This window comes from Erythranthe guttata, chromosome 7 (genome assembly GCF_056151865.1).
Source record: "Erythranthe guttata isolate IM_541 chromosome 7, IM_541, whole genome shotgun sequence".
In the NCBI taxonomy this organism is placed as follows: Eukaryota; Viridiplantae; Streptophyta; class Magnoliopsida; order Lamiales; family Phrymaceae; genus Erythranthe; species Erythranthe guttata.
Genome location: NC_142539.1, coordinates 14,922,863 through 14,938,781, shown reverse-complemented (window position 1 = coordinate 14,938,781; position 15,919 = coordinate 14,922,863). Strand labels below are relative to the sequence as shown.

The following is a 15,919-nucleotide window of genomic DNA, read 5'->3' as shown; positions in this document are numbered from 1 at the left end:
CCATCTTCATTGTATTTGGTCTTGAAGATCCATTTCAGACCAATGACTTCTTTGTTGCTCGGCAAGTATACGAACTCCCATGTTTTATTCTTTTCAATAACACTCATTTCTTCTGACGCAGAATGGAAGCACGGTAAAGAATTAATTTCTACGAATTAATCCTATAGAACAAAATAACATTCGGAATCCACCGAAAACTCTGGAATCCACCAGAAAAATAGAGAAAACTCTAAATATTTTATTAAAATTCGAAAATTCTTCTAAAATAAAGTCCTAAGGCACCTATTTATACTAAAAAACTGAAAACCCTAATTAAAATAAGAAAATACTAAAAATTACCAAAAACGGCAAAAAAGAGTTAGAGTCTGATTCTAGTAGATCTCGTAATTTTGGGAACAACCCAATTTACGGAATCCTAATCCGATTTTTCTAAAACTTACCTAAAATAGCAAAAACGAACTTTTGGGAGTCTAAACGACGTTGGATTGCTGAAATTGGACGTGATTCATGAGCTTTGCTCATGAGTTTTGTTTCTTGCGCCGTTTCACTTGAGATAGAGTTCGTTTCGTACTCAACTACGATTTGAGTTCGTCGAAAACCCTTATTTTTCCATAATTTCTTTCGATATTTCCACCAATGCCCATTAATAACTCTTCTCCGAATTAAATAGTTATTTTGCAACACGAATCCAATTTCAGGTTCCTTATCAATCTCCTCTTCTTCAAAAGAGCTCGACCTCGAGCTATGATCAAAATATAGCGATGCATATTTCTTTCGAAACAACTTCAAGTGCTCCACCAATATTCCCGGCACAAAAATCTCGCTTACAAAATCTTCATCCAAACGAGGCGTTGGAAAAATTGGCTTCTTAATCGAAAATCTAAATGGTCCCACCAATTTCTCCGATACAGGAACTTCACAACAAACACTATCTACAATTAGATCACATACCTCAACGCAATCCACTTGTTCCTTCTCTTCACGTGCACCTTCCTCTTCTTGAACAAATTTTACAACTTCAAATTCTTCCTCAAATTTATTTTTAACACCCTCTCGAAACTCATCGACTCCCTCTTCAACCTTGCTAACGTTCTCTTCTACCCCGTTGACGCTATCTTCAACTTTGTTGATGCTCTCTTCAACCTCGTTGACTCCCCCTTCAACTTCATTGACTTTCACCTTGATTTTGTTAATGTCATCGTTAATCATAGCTACGTTAATTTTAACTTTTGCATCAACAATTTCTTCTTCAACTTTGTTAACTCGTACGCCATGATCCTCCACCAAACTGGATGCTTGAATAACGAACGAAGTATCTTGTACCTCTTTAACTTTGGCAACGGGTAGAACATCTTTGATTTTTCTAGAAGAACTATTTCGCTTTTGATAATATTCCTCGCTCCATGCTAACTCTTCAGCCTCTTCAAGGGAGTCGATTGCGCGCCACCCTATCCTAAGACGGATTGAAATATTCAATCCTTGCAAGTACCTTGAAATTTCCATACTTTCGGATTCTTGCAGGTTATTTAAGTTTGCTAGTCTCATAAACTCAGCAGTATACTTGTTAACAGATCTACTCCCTTGCGAGCAATTACGATATAGTTGAAATAGACGTTGCTCATAACCTAGGGGTAAAAAACGATCCATCAACATTTTTCTCATCCTCTTCCATGATTGGATTGGAAATTTTTCTTGTCTAGCTCTCTTCCTCTGTATTTCATCCCACCATGCGGCTGCACAACCCTTTAACTCACACCTAACCAATTTTACCATCTTATTCGGCAAAATATCCATCAATTCAAAATAATTTTCGACTTCTGACACCCAATCGATAAAATCCTCAACTTCAAGAAAATTTCCACTAAAAGAAGGAATTTCACGCTCCCTTTGCCTCTTTATAGGCGGGTCTTCTTCAAACTCAGAGTTGCCGCTCACCTTTGAATAGTTGTCATACCTTGATTGAAGTTGAACAGATCCATGATAATTGTGTCTAACATATGCACCTCGGGCTACACCGTCGGCAATCATCGTGTTAGATTCAGTCCTTCTGTTATTGTTGTCAAGGGCAAATCCCTCGCGCACCAACCGCAGATTTTGCAGTTTCTCAACCCCGCGGTCATCGCCAACGTAGTTGTTTTCTCCATGTCTCGCACCTTTCGCCATCTAACCAGGAAAAACCTCGCTACTGATGCCAACTGACGCAGAACGGAAGCACAGTAAAAAATTAATTTCTACGAATTAATCCTATAGAACAAAATAACATTCGGAATCCACCGAAAACTCTGGAATCCACTAGAAAAATAGAGAAAACTCTAAATATTTTATTAAAATTCGAAAATTCTTCTAAAATAAAGTCCTAAGGCACCTATTTATACTAAAAAACTGAAAACCCTAATTAAAATAAGAAAATACTAAAAATTACCAAAAACGGCAAAAAAGAGTTAGAGTCTGATTCTAGTAGATCTCGTAATTTTGGGAACAACCCAATTTACGGAATCCTAATCCGATGTTTCTATGATTTGATATTAATTTTCTAAAACTTACCTAAAATAGCAAAAACGAACTTTTGGGAGTCTAAACGACGTTGGATTGCTGAAATTGGACGTGATTCATGAGCTTTGCTCATGAGTTTTGTTTCTTGCGCCGTTTCACTTGAGATAGAGTTCGTTTCGTACTCAACTACGATTTGAGTTCGTCGAAAACCCTTATTTTTCCATAATTTCTTTCGATATTTCCACCAATGCCCATTAATAACTCTTCTCCGAATTAAATAGTTATTTTGCAACACGAATCCAATTTCACGTTCCTTATCATCTTCACCCATTGCTTTAATCCAAACATTTTCCCTTGTTGCCTCTTCAAAGCTTTGTGGCTTGCAACTAAAAAAAGCAACGTCACAAGAATCGTAAATATCCTTTAACAAAAGAACTTTTCTCACCTGATTTTCAGAGTCTGAATCTTCCTCGTTTATTTGAGTAGGGCCTGATTCCCTTTGAGGAATGTTTGGTGAATCTGGAGTTGCATTTTCTTGTGAATTTTACGGAGAAGAATCAGCACCTCGAGTTGATAATGGTTCCTCGAAATCAGAATTTTCAGCTGGTTGTTAGATTTGATTCAACATTCCACTCCCAGGTTGCACTTTCGTCAAAGATAACATCTCTAGAAACCACAAGTTGATTTGAATCAAGATTTAGAAGTCTGTAACCCTTCGACTCATCGCTATAGCCAATAAAAAAATACTTCCTTCCCTTCTTGTCGAACTTTTCTCGATGTACAGCTGGTATATGGGCATAGGCAATGCTGCCAAATGGAGTGCGGTTTCGAACGACTTTTGTCGGAGATCTGTTCAAGATATAAACAGCGGTGTTGACCGCCTCTGCCCATAAATTGTTTGGTAGGCCTTTGAATGTTAACATGCTCCTCGCCATCTCGACAACCGTCCGATCTTTCCGTTCGGCCACTCCATTTTGCTGCGGGCTACGACTAACAGTGAGCTGCCTCGTAATGCCATTTTCTTAGCGATGGTTCATACACGGAGAATAAATAAATTCTCCCTCACGGATCAGTTCGGAAAGTCTTCATTTGATGTCCACTCTGCCTCTCTTCCATTGCTTTGAAGTGGAGAATAACCGAAAAAGCTTCCGATTTTTCTTGCAAAAAATACACCCACATCATTCTACTAAAGTCGTCAATAAAAAGAATGAAATACCTTTTTTGGCTGAAAGTTGGAGTCCGAACAGGACCACAAATATCCGAGTGAACCAATTCAAGAGGAGCTTTAGCACGCCAAGCGGTTTTCGGAAAAGGTAACCGGTGTATTTTTCCAAATACGTAACATTCACAATAACCATTTTCTTTTGCTTCAAAATATGCAGCCCTTTCATATTCAGATGTCCGTATCTCAAATGCCAAAGATAAGAATCACGAACTTGTTCGGTTTTCAACGCAAATTCAGGATTAGATGGCATTATGAGAGGAAAGACTTTATTTTCAGCCATATAGACTTCAGCCACAGTTCATATTCTTTTTCTTGTCGTCATCAAAGGAAATATAATATCCATTTCGCATCAGCTGACCAACTCTTAGAAGGTTATGCGTTAAATTAGGTACGTAAAAAACATCATGAATAAGCTTTTTCGTACCTCCCTTGGTGTAGACAAAAATATGCATGATTCACAATTTTGGAGACTCGCATGAAAAAAATTGAAATTTTTTAACTTTCTTTCACCCATAAATTATCAAAATTTCTCCATATATAAAGATTGCAGTCTTATGGAGACGACTTTATCATTTCCTCGAAACTCTTTCTGCAAGACACTCCAAGCATCTTTTGCCTTTCTTTTGTTGAAAATGCGGGGGTAGATTGATTTGCTCACTCATTGCTTAATGTATCGAAGTGCCGTGCAATATTTTTTTTGATTTTCTTTGTACTCCTGTTGCTTCTCTTTTGTCCAGGTTGTGGAGGTTGCGTTTTCTGGTGGTTTTTCGTAGTCCATCTCAATCACATCACAAAGATCATGGGAGATGAAAAAATCCCTCATTTCGCTACTCCAATAATCGTAATGTTCTCCCTCAAACATTAGTACTTCACTTGGGGAATATTTGAAGATAGTGGTCACTGAATTTTCAGCCATTTCTTTTTAAGATTGATAGGAACCACAAAGTGGCTCTGATGCCAAATGTGTTGGCACAACGAATGGAGTTTTTAGGGGACAATTGAGTTGCTGCTCTTTTAATTGTTTTTCTTGATATTCCAAATATGTACTAGTACAAGGAGTATTTAAAAAGCAAAATAAGTCTCCAGAGAATTTTCCACATTAATAATGGAAGATGAAACGTGCTTTTCTCGATAATTGTAAAATATTAATTTTTGAAATTAAAAATTAACTTTTAACACATAACAGAGAAAAACAGGGTTACATATTTGCTTAGCCTTAGACAGATATACTTCTGTCGTTAAGTACGTGCTTTCTGAAACCAGGGATGTGAACTTCTTGAAAATACTTCTTCCACTCTATCTTTGATACATCAATGTCAAAATTATCCAGCTCTTCCTTTGACATCTCATATAATAACTTCTGAGTGTTGCCAGCATGGAACCTTCAAATAAATAAATAATAATAATAATAATAATAATAATAATAATAATAATAATAATAATAATAATAATAATAATAATAATAATAATAAGGGTAAATTACATCTAGACCCTTGAGGTGAGGCATAGTAAAATAACTTTAAGGTTCTTGTGATATTGGTATTACAGTCGGACGCCTGAAACAATTACCGGAGTCAAGCTTTCATGATGGAGACCGATATGCACTATATTTGTTTTCCGCGTGGCTGTTAGTGCTACCACATACGAAAATTTATAAATCTTATATATAAATAATAAAGATTTAAGAAATGTTAGGGCAATCATGTCAGCCCCGAGCACTATGTTGTTTTCACCATTACCTGAAACTAATAGTCCGACACAACCCTAAGGGCTCTTTTGGTTGAGTAGTTTGGATCGATAGGTAGGGATGAGATATATAATATTGGGATTAAAATGGTGTTGAGCAATTTCATGTTTTGTTTCCTTGATTTTGCTATCTTATTTGTAATTATTTGCAAAAAGTTTGAAATGCCCTTAAATGGTATTAATTATTTGCCCATCTTCTTCTTCTTCAGATCCCCAATTGGAAAACCGAAAACTCATCCATAATTTTTGCCATCACTCTGAAATTGACTGTATAAAATTGAAGGGAACACCTTACCTTAGGTTCCATTGTTGAGTTGAATTGTAAAGTGAGTACTGGTAGAAGTAGTTCGAGGAGGAGTGCGAGCAACAACAGCTACAACCATTTGGAATCAAATCGCGAGCAACTTAAAAATTGTGAATGCAGTTTGAAGCTCGTTTTACAAACTGCTGGATTTAATAGTGATAGAAAAAGAAGACGAAGATTTTAACATACCGAAACCCCAATTATGAATCTGAAATTGGGACTCTTCTACCTGCTAATATCGGTCCTTATCTAAGATCTTCATAGCTACCTATGTAATAAATTAGTAATTGTTGTATGCTTGGAGGACATTTTTGATATTTCACAATGTATCATAGGATGGCATTATTTGGTGATAAATAGTCAAGTCAAGTTTGGCTTGACAAGTAATAATTTGATTGAAGGATAAAAGTGGTGGGCCCACTTGTCAAGGCTTAGAAAAACATCCAAACCAAACATTGTACTACCAGGTACTATTGATTCCATCAAGGCTAATAATGCAAATCAAAAGGGCCCTAACGGAATAAGTTATCCAACGGATTATTTCGTTAGGGTTTCTAACAATGTTTCAGGGGTGATTGCAATTACCGATACCACAGAGACCTTAAAGTTATTTTAGTATACCTTGACGTATATAAAGAGAGAAGCAATTAAGGCTTATTGATTTCGAGATCAAAAGCTCGACAAGAATATTTCTTGATACTTGAGTGCATTTACTATAGTAATGCATTAACCATGTGTAAAAACAATGTAGTATATCCTTTTGAAGGGAGACACTCACTTTTTTTAATTTTTTGGGATGAAAGTGACAATCCAAACAAAATATAGGGAGCAAAGTGCAATTTATCCATGCATATTCATACCTTGCTTTGAAGAGCCCCAAGAATTCATACATCTTGCACAAATGCTCAGCATACATGATCTTTGCTCTGCACTGCTTTTTCGCTTTCTCAGTTCCTACTACATTTTCTCTTCCAGCACGTCGAGATATTTCTTCTCGTGTATATGTCGAGAAATCGTTGAAATTATGGAAATATTTAATTTTTTCAATATCGTCATAGTAGTTCACCCTAATTAAATTTTGGGATTCTACCAAAGGTTCCAAACTGAAATATTCGTAAAGATACTCGAAAAATTCCGAGTATCGTAAAGGGTTCACGACACTAGATGACATGTGGTAAACATTCAACCCCGGCTTTTGAATGTAACCGTGCTTTGCTATCGCTGCAATTGTTCCATTTACGACAATATCCAACGGAATCTGGTAACAAATGTTAGTCAATGACAGTGAATTGTCCATAATTATTTAGAAGAAACGAATTCTGTACTTCAAATAGGATTTTTCGAAATATCATATTAAATAATTTTGAAGGGGAAAATTACAGTTTTCTTCCCTCAAGTTTGCACTGATTTCACATTTGGTCCCCTATATTCATAAGAAAACACATTTGGTCTCTCATGTTTCAATAATTGAACGGTTTTGGTCATTTTTGTCAATTTATCGTTACTCCATCCGTTAATAAAGTGATTGGCACACACTTGATTCCGTTAGTACTAATGGAAAATTGACGGAAATGACTAAAAATGTTGAATATTTGAAACATGAAGGACCAAATGTGTTTTTTGTGAAAATAAGGGACTAAATGTGAAATCAGTGCAAACTTGAGGAACCAAAATTGTAATTTTCCCATTTTTAAAGTAAATTACCAAATGTAAATTTATTTCAAACTTGAAGTTCTTATTTTCGTAAATTGAACAATCAATAAATTTCAAAAACTGTTTATTAAAGTGAATTTATTATTACAGTTCATTTCTAAAATTATGAATAAGCCAGAAAAATGGTAAATCATATATATATATATATATATAGAGAGAGAGAGAGAGAGAGAGAGAGAGAGAGAGAGAGAGATTTGGAATAATATTTTCAAAAATTATATATTGTTTATGTAAACTTACAACATCCATTGGAGAATCAGGCTTGCCTAGAAAGGCTGGAAGCTGCCCTTTTCCATACGAAACGATTATCGGATCAAACATCCTACAAACGCGACAACAAACATTCTTAATTAATTCGTTTCCGCGATAAATTCTTAATAATGTTTTTTTTTAAATAAATAAATATATATTCAATTCACCTATTTCCTTGAATCCAACCAGGGATAGGTTCTTTAGAGCAACTTTCGATGACAGTTGGCCTAATGATGACGACCGGTATATCCCCTCTCGTTTCATTAATTACCATTTCCGCCATCGCCTTTGTCAAGTGATACGTATTATACCATCCGTACAAATTTGCTCTGTTAGAAAAAAAAAATTAGGTTATCAATTTTTTTGGTATACTTAAGTTTGCCCGTGAAGTGTTGATGATAGTTCCTAAATTAAACGACGAGTTAAATTATGACTCGACGAAAAAAAAAAAAAGAGAGGAAAGGCATAAATTAACCTCTCCATTCCAAGCATTTTCATATCCCTAGTCAAATCATAGTTTGAAGAAGCCTTTTGTTTTCTCGACGCCGAAAGATTTACTTCGTCGGTTATATCGAGCCGAGGAAATGTACATGTAGTGCGTGTGTAGTCATTTCTTCTATTCTCCCCCATAATCAATGGCTTTTCCAAGATTATCCCTTCTCTTTCTCCATTGACATATGCTATATATAGTAACATACATTTCGATTATTCGTGCATATATAACGTTATACGTATTAATTATAAATAATCGAAAATATTTAATTCCCTAAGTCATTTTTACTACTTAATTAAGGGAAAAACAGAGTTTTCATCCCTCAAGTTTGCACTAATTTCACATTTAGTCCTCACGTTCAGAAGAAACACATTTAGTCCCTCGTGTTACAAAAATTCAACACTTTTAGTCTTGTCCGTCAATTTTCCATTAAAACCAACGGAATCAAGTGTGTGCCCGTCACCGCCTTAACTGAAGGACTCAAGATAAATTGACGTAAATGACCAAAAGTGTTAAATTATTCAAACACGAGGGACCAAATGTATTTTTTGTGAGCATGAAGGACTAAATGTGCAATCGGTACAAACTTGAGGGATGAAAACTGTAATTTTCCACTTAATTAATAATAATTACCGGTTGAAATATGGACAAAGAGTTCAAGGTTCTTGCACGTCTTAGCAAAACGCATCAATTGTTGGGGGCTATTGACATTGGCTTCAAGTAACACATCGTACCTACGTGAAATTATAATATTTCAATCGAAGAAGAAACTTAGCTTCGATTAAGTGCAAAGAAAGATAATTAAAGTAATAACCTTTCATTTAAGGTTGTAATGGCGGCGGATTCTATAATGACATTAACATCTTCCATAATTGCATGAGCGGAATCAGAGTCCATTCCGAGATTCGGCTCACAAATATTGCCAACAATTGGTATCAGAGTTTCCTTTATATATGCTTGGTAATATTTTCCATGTTTTTCTTTCAAACATCGAAATAAATCGGAGTTTATGAGCTAATAAATTACAAAAAAAAAAGAATAAATAAATAAAAGCAAAAGATTTGTGTTACTATTTATATAAAGTTATCAACCCAAACATAAAGATGCAATGTTAATTAAAAACATACTTCTTTTGTTATTCTATCAACGGCGGCTTCTTGATCGTCCGCTTTCACTAGTACGTAGATTTTACCGATCGGTGTCGACCTTAAAATCTTCTCCACAAGAACTACGTACAAAATCTTATTTAATGTTACTTTCGAACGTACCACAATTAATAGATACGAACTTCATTCGATATATATATATACATACATATATACATACCTTTTCCAAGAAGCCCGGTTCCACCGGTGACGAAAATGTTTTTGCCTTCGAAAAACTTAAGTATTCCGATACCCTTGCCGGATTCGATTCCTTGTGGAACTTCCAATTTTTTGGAGATGGCTATGTGGTCATTGTTAATATTAGCCGCCTTTGTCTTAACATTAATTTGGCGAAATCTTGTTCTAGCTATGTTGTTTTTCTTTTCGACGTTAACTAAGAATCGAACCGGAGATTTCTCAGAAGAAAAGTTGTTAACTTCCCTAATTTGTTGGCAGAAAAATGGTTTCGTACTCAGCAACATAGTTTACTTCAAAAAGAAAAAAGAAAAAAATAAGTATTTGTATTTGAGAGAGAGAGAGAGAGAGAGAGAGAGAGAGAGAGAGAGAGAGAGAGAGAGAGAGAGAGAGAGAGAGAGAGAGAGAGAGAGAGAGAGAGAGAGAGAGAGAGAGAGAGAGAGAGAGAGAGAGAGAGAGAGAGAGAGAGAGAGAGAGAGAGAGAGAGAGAGAGAGAGAGAGAGAGAGAGAGAGAGAGAGAGAGAGAGAGAGAGAGAGAGAGAGAGAGAGAGAGAGTTTGGAAAAGAGAGAGAGTTTGGAAAAGAGAGAGAGAGAGAGAGAGAGAGAGAGAGAGAGAGAGAGAGAGAGAGAGAGAGAGAGAGAGAGAGAGAGAGAGAGAGAGAGAGAGAGAGAGAGAGAGAGTTTGGAAATTTAATGGTGATATATGATGCAAGTAGAGGTCTATTTATAGGAGGAAAAATTGTTATTGAGAGCTACTATTATATGAAGTTTCATATATGGTTAATTAGGTGGTTACGTGAGGGATCCAAATACTATTTTTATTTGCATTAACAAGTTACTTAAAATTAGATACTTTATTTTTAAGGGTAAATTACAGTCATCCTTGAGGTGAATGAATATTCATAATTATTGGGTAGTTGTAACTATCCAAACATGCATGATTAATTTATAATTTGACCTTACCTCAGGAGGTAGCTGACCGTAATTTTTTTGCCCAAACAAAAGAAAACAAAAGCAGGAAAACATGTGCAAATTGATGATTGTTTTTTTCTTTCTTAGTTATCAATCAAGTTGATGGTTGTTGTAAAGCTAAAAATAATATAATAGTTTTTTGCCAAAATAATGGGAAAATTGCTGTTTTCACCCCTCAAGTTTGAACCGATTTCATATTTGGTCCCCTATGTTTCACCAAAATACATTCAATCCCTCATGTTTCAACAATTTAACGTTTCTGGTCATTTCCGTCAGTTTACATTTGGTCTGTCAGTTAAGTCAATGATGGGCATAGGCTTGATTCCGTTAGTTTTAACGGAAAATTGACGGAAATGACTAAAACTGTGGATTTTCTGAAATGTGTGGGATCAAATGTGTTTTTTAGGAACATGAGGGACCAAATGTGGAATCGTTGCTAATGTGAGGGACTGAAACTGTATTTTTCCCCGAAAATAATTCTTTCAACTTTCCCTCTGTTGGATACAAATAGAGTAACAAAGGCCATCAATTGATTGATCTCTCTTTTTCAAAGAAGACAGACTTTGAGGCCTGAGCTTTTTAAATAATTAAAAGTGAATCTGAACCCGTACTCTGGGAACGAGCTTAAATCATTTATCACGTGAGTTGCCTCCACTCATAGGTAAAAAAAACATGCCGAAATCATGGGGAAAATTACAGTTTATGTCCCTAAACTTTACCACTTAAACGATTTATGTTCTCAAACATTTCAATCCACGAAATATGTCATTAAACTTGCCACTTTTGATTACTCTATGTTCTGCCGTTAACGTTGGCAGCTAACTTCGACGGAAATAGCACGCGTGGCTCACTTGACGTCTATGTGGCCGTTAAATGTGACGTGGAATAATATATTGAATTATTAAATGTTGACGTGGCACAGGAATATACTAATTTCCTCTAACTCACTCTCCCAAATCCCAAATCCCAAATCACGTTTCATTCCCATAAACCTTAATTTTCCCACACTTCACAATTTCAATCACCTCAACCCATTCCCAAATTTTCAATCCAATCTGCATTCTTGCTCGAACCCATACTAAAATCGAAGTCATAAACCCATAAAAAATCCAAACATTCTCACATTTGAAGAGTTTTTCCCTTCTCAAAGAACAGCAGATTCAAGTGCAAACACATGCCTGCAATCGAGAGAAAGAAGGTAAACTGTGATTCTTCGTCTGCTGATGCTTGTGCCCCTTGTGATCTCGATGAAGCGAGCACAAGGATGGTGATGATGGCACAAATTCTACCCAACTCAGCAGTTTCAGAACGTGCCCAGAAGGTGTTCGACAAAATGTTTGAATATAATTCTTTTTCGCCAAGAATAGAGTGCCCAAGAACGGATTCTAGCTCCCCGACTTCCCCAACGAAGTGGAAGAAGACATGATATTTCAGCCCCAAGATGAAAGTGAAATCGAGGAAACATTCGGCATTTGTTTATTGGGCTATTTTGCTGGTAAAACACCAGAAAAAATGGCCATGGATTCACAGACGATTCTGATATTTTCAAATTTCACCTCAATTGAAGGATTCGAAATGGGGTTTTAGGGATTGGATTTACGGGTTCATTGGGGATATGGAGAATTAGGGATTTTAGAATAGAAATAGGGGAGGGGAATGACGTGTCGCTCCACATTACGTTTCGTCGGCCAAGTAGGCACTGGGGGTTGTACTAACTCGACATTGAACGGCCACATAGATGTCACGTGAGCCACGCGTGTTATTTCCGTGGAAGTTAGCTGTCGATGTTAACGGCAGAATATAAAGTGATCAAAAGTGACAAGTTGGAGGACATATTTCGTGGATTGAAATGTTTGAGGACATAAATCGTTTTAGTGGTAAAGTTTAGCTAGGGACATAAACTGTAATTTTCCCCGAAATCATGTATTATATTGATATATTGCATTACAATAAAAAAATCTAGGACAAAATGCACTTCACCCCTATAAATTTCTAGTTTTTTCACTTTCCCCCTACAAATTCAAGAATGAGATTCTCCCCGTTCCAAATTTTGTTATAGTTGCACTTTGCCCCCAAGTGGGACTTTCCGCCGTATTTTTCACTGATTTTTTCATATCTCCGTCCACTTGAAGGGAATTTTTGTCTTTGGACCAATCCCACCCAAATAGTATGGTTGCCACTAGTACAGGCACAATTTCGGCCAATTTATGATGCCTAAACATCTCTTTCAGAAGCAGTGGCTCAACTCTGTTGGCCCCGCCGTCAAAATCTGCGCTTCATGAGCAACCAGTTAAAGCAGCATGCTGGTGGCCAATATGATGCTGGCCACCGCCATGCAATGGTGGAGCCACCTTTTGGCAAGGGTGGGCTCGAGCCCACTCTCATTAAAAAATAAATTATAGTATATATAATCTATATAATTAGTCCACCCAAATAGTTTAATTTAGTCCACTCAAGTAATTTAGTTTAGCTTATCTACCAAAAACATTATGTTATATTAGTTGAAGTTTATAATTTGTAGTTATTTTATGCTATTTTATGTTAATGAATAAAAAAAATTTGGGAGCGCTTCCCCCGAAACCCCGTAAATGTTAAGCCCACCCACCCAAGTAATTTAGTGTAGCTTATATTAGTTTAAGTTTATAACTTTGTAGTTATTTTGTGCTATATTTTTATGTGAATGAATCAAAAAAAGAAATTGAGGGCGATGCCCCCGAACCCCCGTTAATGTTAAGCCCACTCTATCTCGAATTCCTGCCGCCATGTGGGTTGTGATGCGAGCGGTGCCGACCTCCGTTTCCGGCCGCACATTCTAAAAGCTCCATGCATGTGACCATTGCCGATGGCGGCGCGACAACACCCCCTCATCCTCCGATCCATCCGAGGCACCCCAAATGTGCCCGTTCGCCAACCCCTCAGGGCGGCGACGGCGGAGGAAACACGGTGCACGCACCACTGCATTTTATACCGAGGTTCAATTGCCGGCAACTTCAATTTCAAAGGCAAAAGATCCAGTCCATTGCAGCTTGGATGGATATTGATGCAGTAGCAAATGCAGAGCCCATCTCAGCCTCTAGATTTTCAACGATATTAATATTTGTGTGAAATTGGTGAAAGAACAAAAATGCCCTTCAAGTTGACATAGATATGAAAAAACCGGTGAAAAATACGTCGGAAAGTCACATTTGGGGCAAAGTGCAATTATCACAAACTTTGGAAGGAAGAGGGTCTCATTTTTTAATTTCTAAGGGGGAGTGCGAAAACTAAAAATTTCTAAGGGGCGAAGTGCATTTTGTCCAAAAATCTAACCGGATTTTTCAATATTTAATTTCATAAATTATTATAGTTGTTTTGTTTTCACCCCTATATGTTAGGGAAAACTAGTATTTTGCCCCGTGCGTTGCACGGACGACGGATATATAAAAGGGAAAACAAAATTATACGTGAATTACATGATAATAAAAAGAGTAAAGTAGAATTTACAGTCCTGAAATATAGCCTATGTAACACTTACCCCCTTGAAGTATCAGTTGTAACACTTATCCCATCAACATCAATTATTCTATATTTTAAAATTTAAAACATAATAAACATAACATTCTAATATTTATTGGATCACATAAAAAATGAAAGTAACTAAAATTAAATTATTAGAAAAGAATTAAAAAGTAATATATATTGTATAATAATGAATGAAAATATATTTTAAGAAGTTAATGAACTAAAACAAACTTGAATACTTAAGATTACTTATGTATTTTTTAAAATTTATCGTTATGGATATATTCGATTAATTGGTCCAACAACAATTAGATCATGTTATTTATTAAATATGTACCTAACGCAAGATAATATTTTTAAATTTTAAAATATTGCATTTTTCAACTGATATTTTTATTTGTAGAATATAATTATTCTTTTCAATAAAAAAGAATATTTGAAGGCATTAGAATTTAAAATTAAATTAAATTGTGCTTGAGGGGGTAAGTGTTACATAGGGTATAGTTTAGGGGTGTAAAGTGTATTTAACCCTAATAAAAATTTTCTAGTAGTTGTATTAAACAATATAATAAAAAATAATTAATGAAATTTAAATTATAATGAGAGCCTCAAGATTCCTACAAATATGATAATACAACCCCTCGACAAATGCTGTTTAAATTCTTTTGTAAAGATTTCAATATATATAAACAAATTTTGGGATTGTTTGAATTGGGGCTTGTATGGAGATATGATAAGGAAATAAAACCTCTAATAAAGTTGAAATTGATAAACTTGTATAACATGTAAAAAAAGAAAAAGAAAAAATGAAAACATTAGAGTACCAACATGTTTTTTTTTTTTACTCAAAAAAAGAAAAGGTATAAAGATTCCAAACAGTAAAGACATCTGACAAACACGGGTTGATGAGTAGATACCAACTGATCAATTATATTTTTTTTGGGCGAATGGCAAAAATGCTCATGACATGGGACTTAAATGTATTTTGGTCAAAAAAAAAAAAAACAGTCTTTCAATTAAACTCATCCATCTAAAATACCCTCCATAATATAATTCTTATCAATTCCACCCATTATGCTCTAACTTCCTTAATATAACACATTGACCCCGGATTTAAACAAATATATCACATTAACCCCCAAATTTTTTAGAATTTTTTTAATAGAAATTTTTTTTTCCAGTCAGATTCCGGCGTTGACTTTTTTTTTTTTTTTGAAAACTTTTTTTTCCTGAATTTTTTTTCCGGCCGGTCAACCACCGTTGACTTTTTTTTTTCCTTAGAAAAAAAATATTTTAATTAATATTACTATCTTGACTACTAAATTACTGTCTCAGACAGTAATATTACTGTTTGGGACAGTAATATTATGAATATTATTTTCCCGAAGAGTAATATTATTAATATTATTGTCTAAGACAGTTAAATTACTGTTGGATACATTAATTTAGGAGCCTAAGCAGTAATATTAATTAAAATGATTTTTTTTAAGAAAAATAAAATAAAATAAAGTCAATTAACAGTTAAATTACTGTCTCCGAAAGTTAAATAACTGCTGGAGACAGTAATTTAGCAATGAATACAATAATATTAATTAAGAATATTTTTTTAAGAATAAAAAAGTCAATTAACAGTTAAATTACTGTCTCCGACACTTAAATAACTGTTGTAGACAATAATTTAGCAACGAATACAGGAAAAATTACATTTTTCGTCCTCATACTTTACCCACTTTTTCAAAACTGTCCCTAAACATTTTGGAGTTACAATAGTAGTCCTTAATCATGCCATTTTTTGACAGAATTGGTCCGCCGTTTATTTTTGCAGTTAAGTTGGATGGAAAATGGCATGTGCCTCTCACATGCCTTCAATATACAACACC

The 15,919-nt window shown here is 35.2% G+C and overlaps 1 protein-coding gene across 1 annotated transcript; it reads right to left on the bottom strand.

The window, feature by feature from the left end:
• Window positions 1–4,934: 4,934 nt before the first annotated feature.
• Window positions 4,935–9,240, bottom strand: LOC105961451 (fatty acyl-CoA reductase 2, chloroplastic). Its single transcript, XM_088820364.1, has 7 exons — window positions 9,041–9,240; window positions 8,860–8,960; window positions 8,209–8,413; window positions 7,901–8,062; window positions 7,722–7,803; window positions 6,629–7,026; window positions 4,935–5,100 (listed from the first exon to the last, which is right to left on the bottom strand). Exons 1-7 carry the CDS (start codon window positions 9,121–9,123, stop codon window positions 4,935–4,937), a joined length of 1,197 nt encoding a protein of 398 aa, XP_088676490.1. The 5' UTR covers window positions 9,124–9,240.
• Between the last annotated feature and the right edge of the window lie 6,679 nt (window positions 9,241–15,919).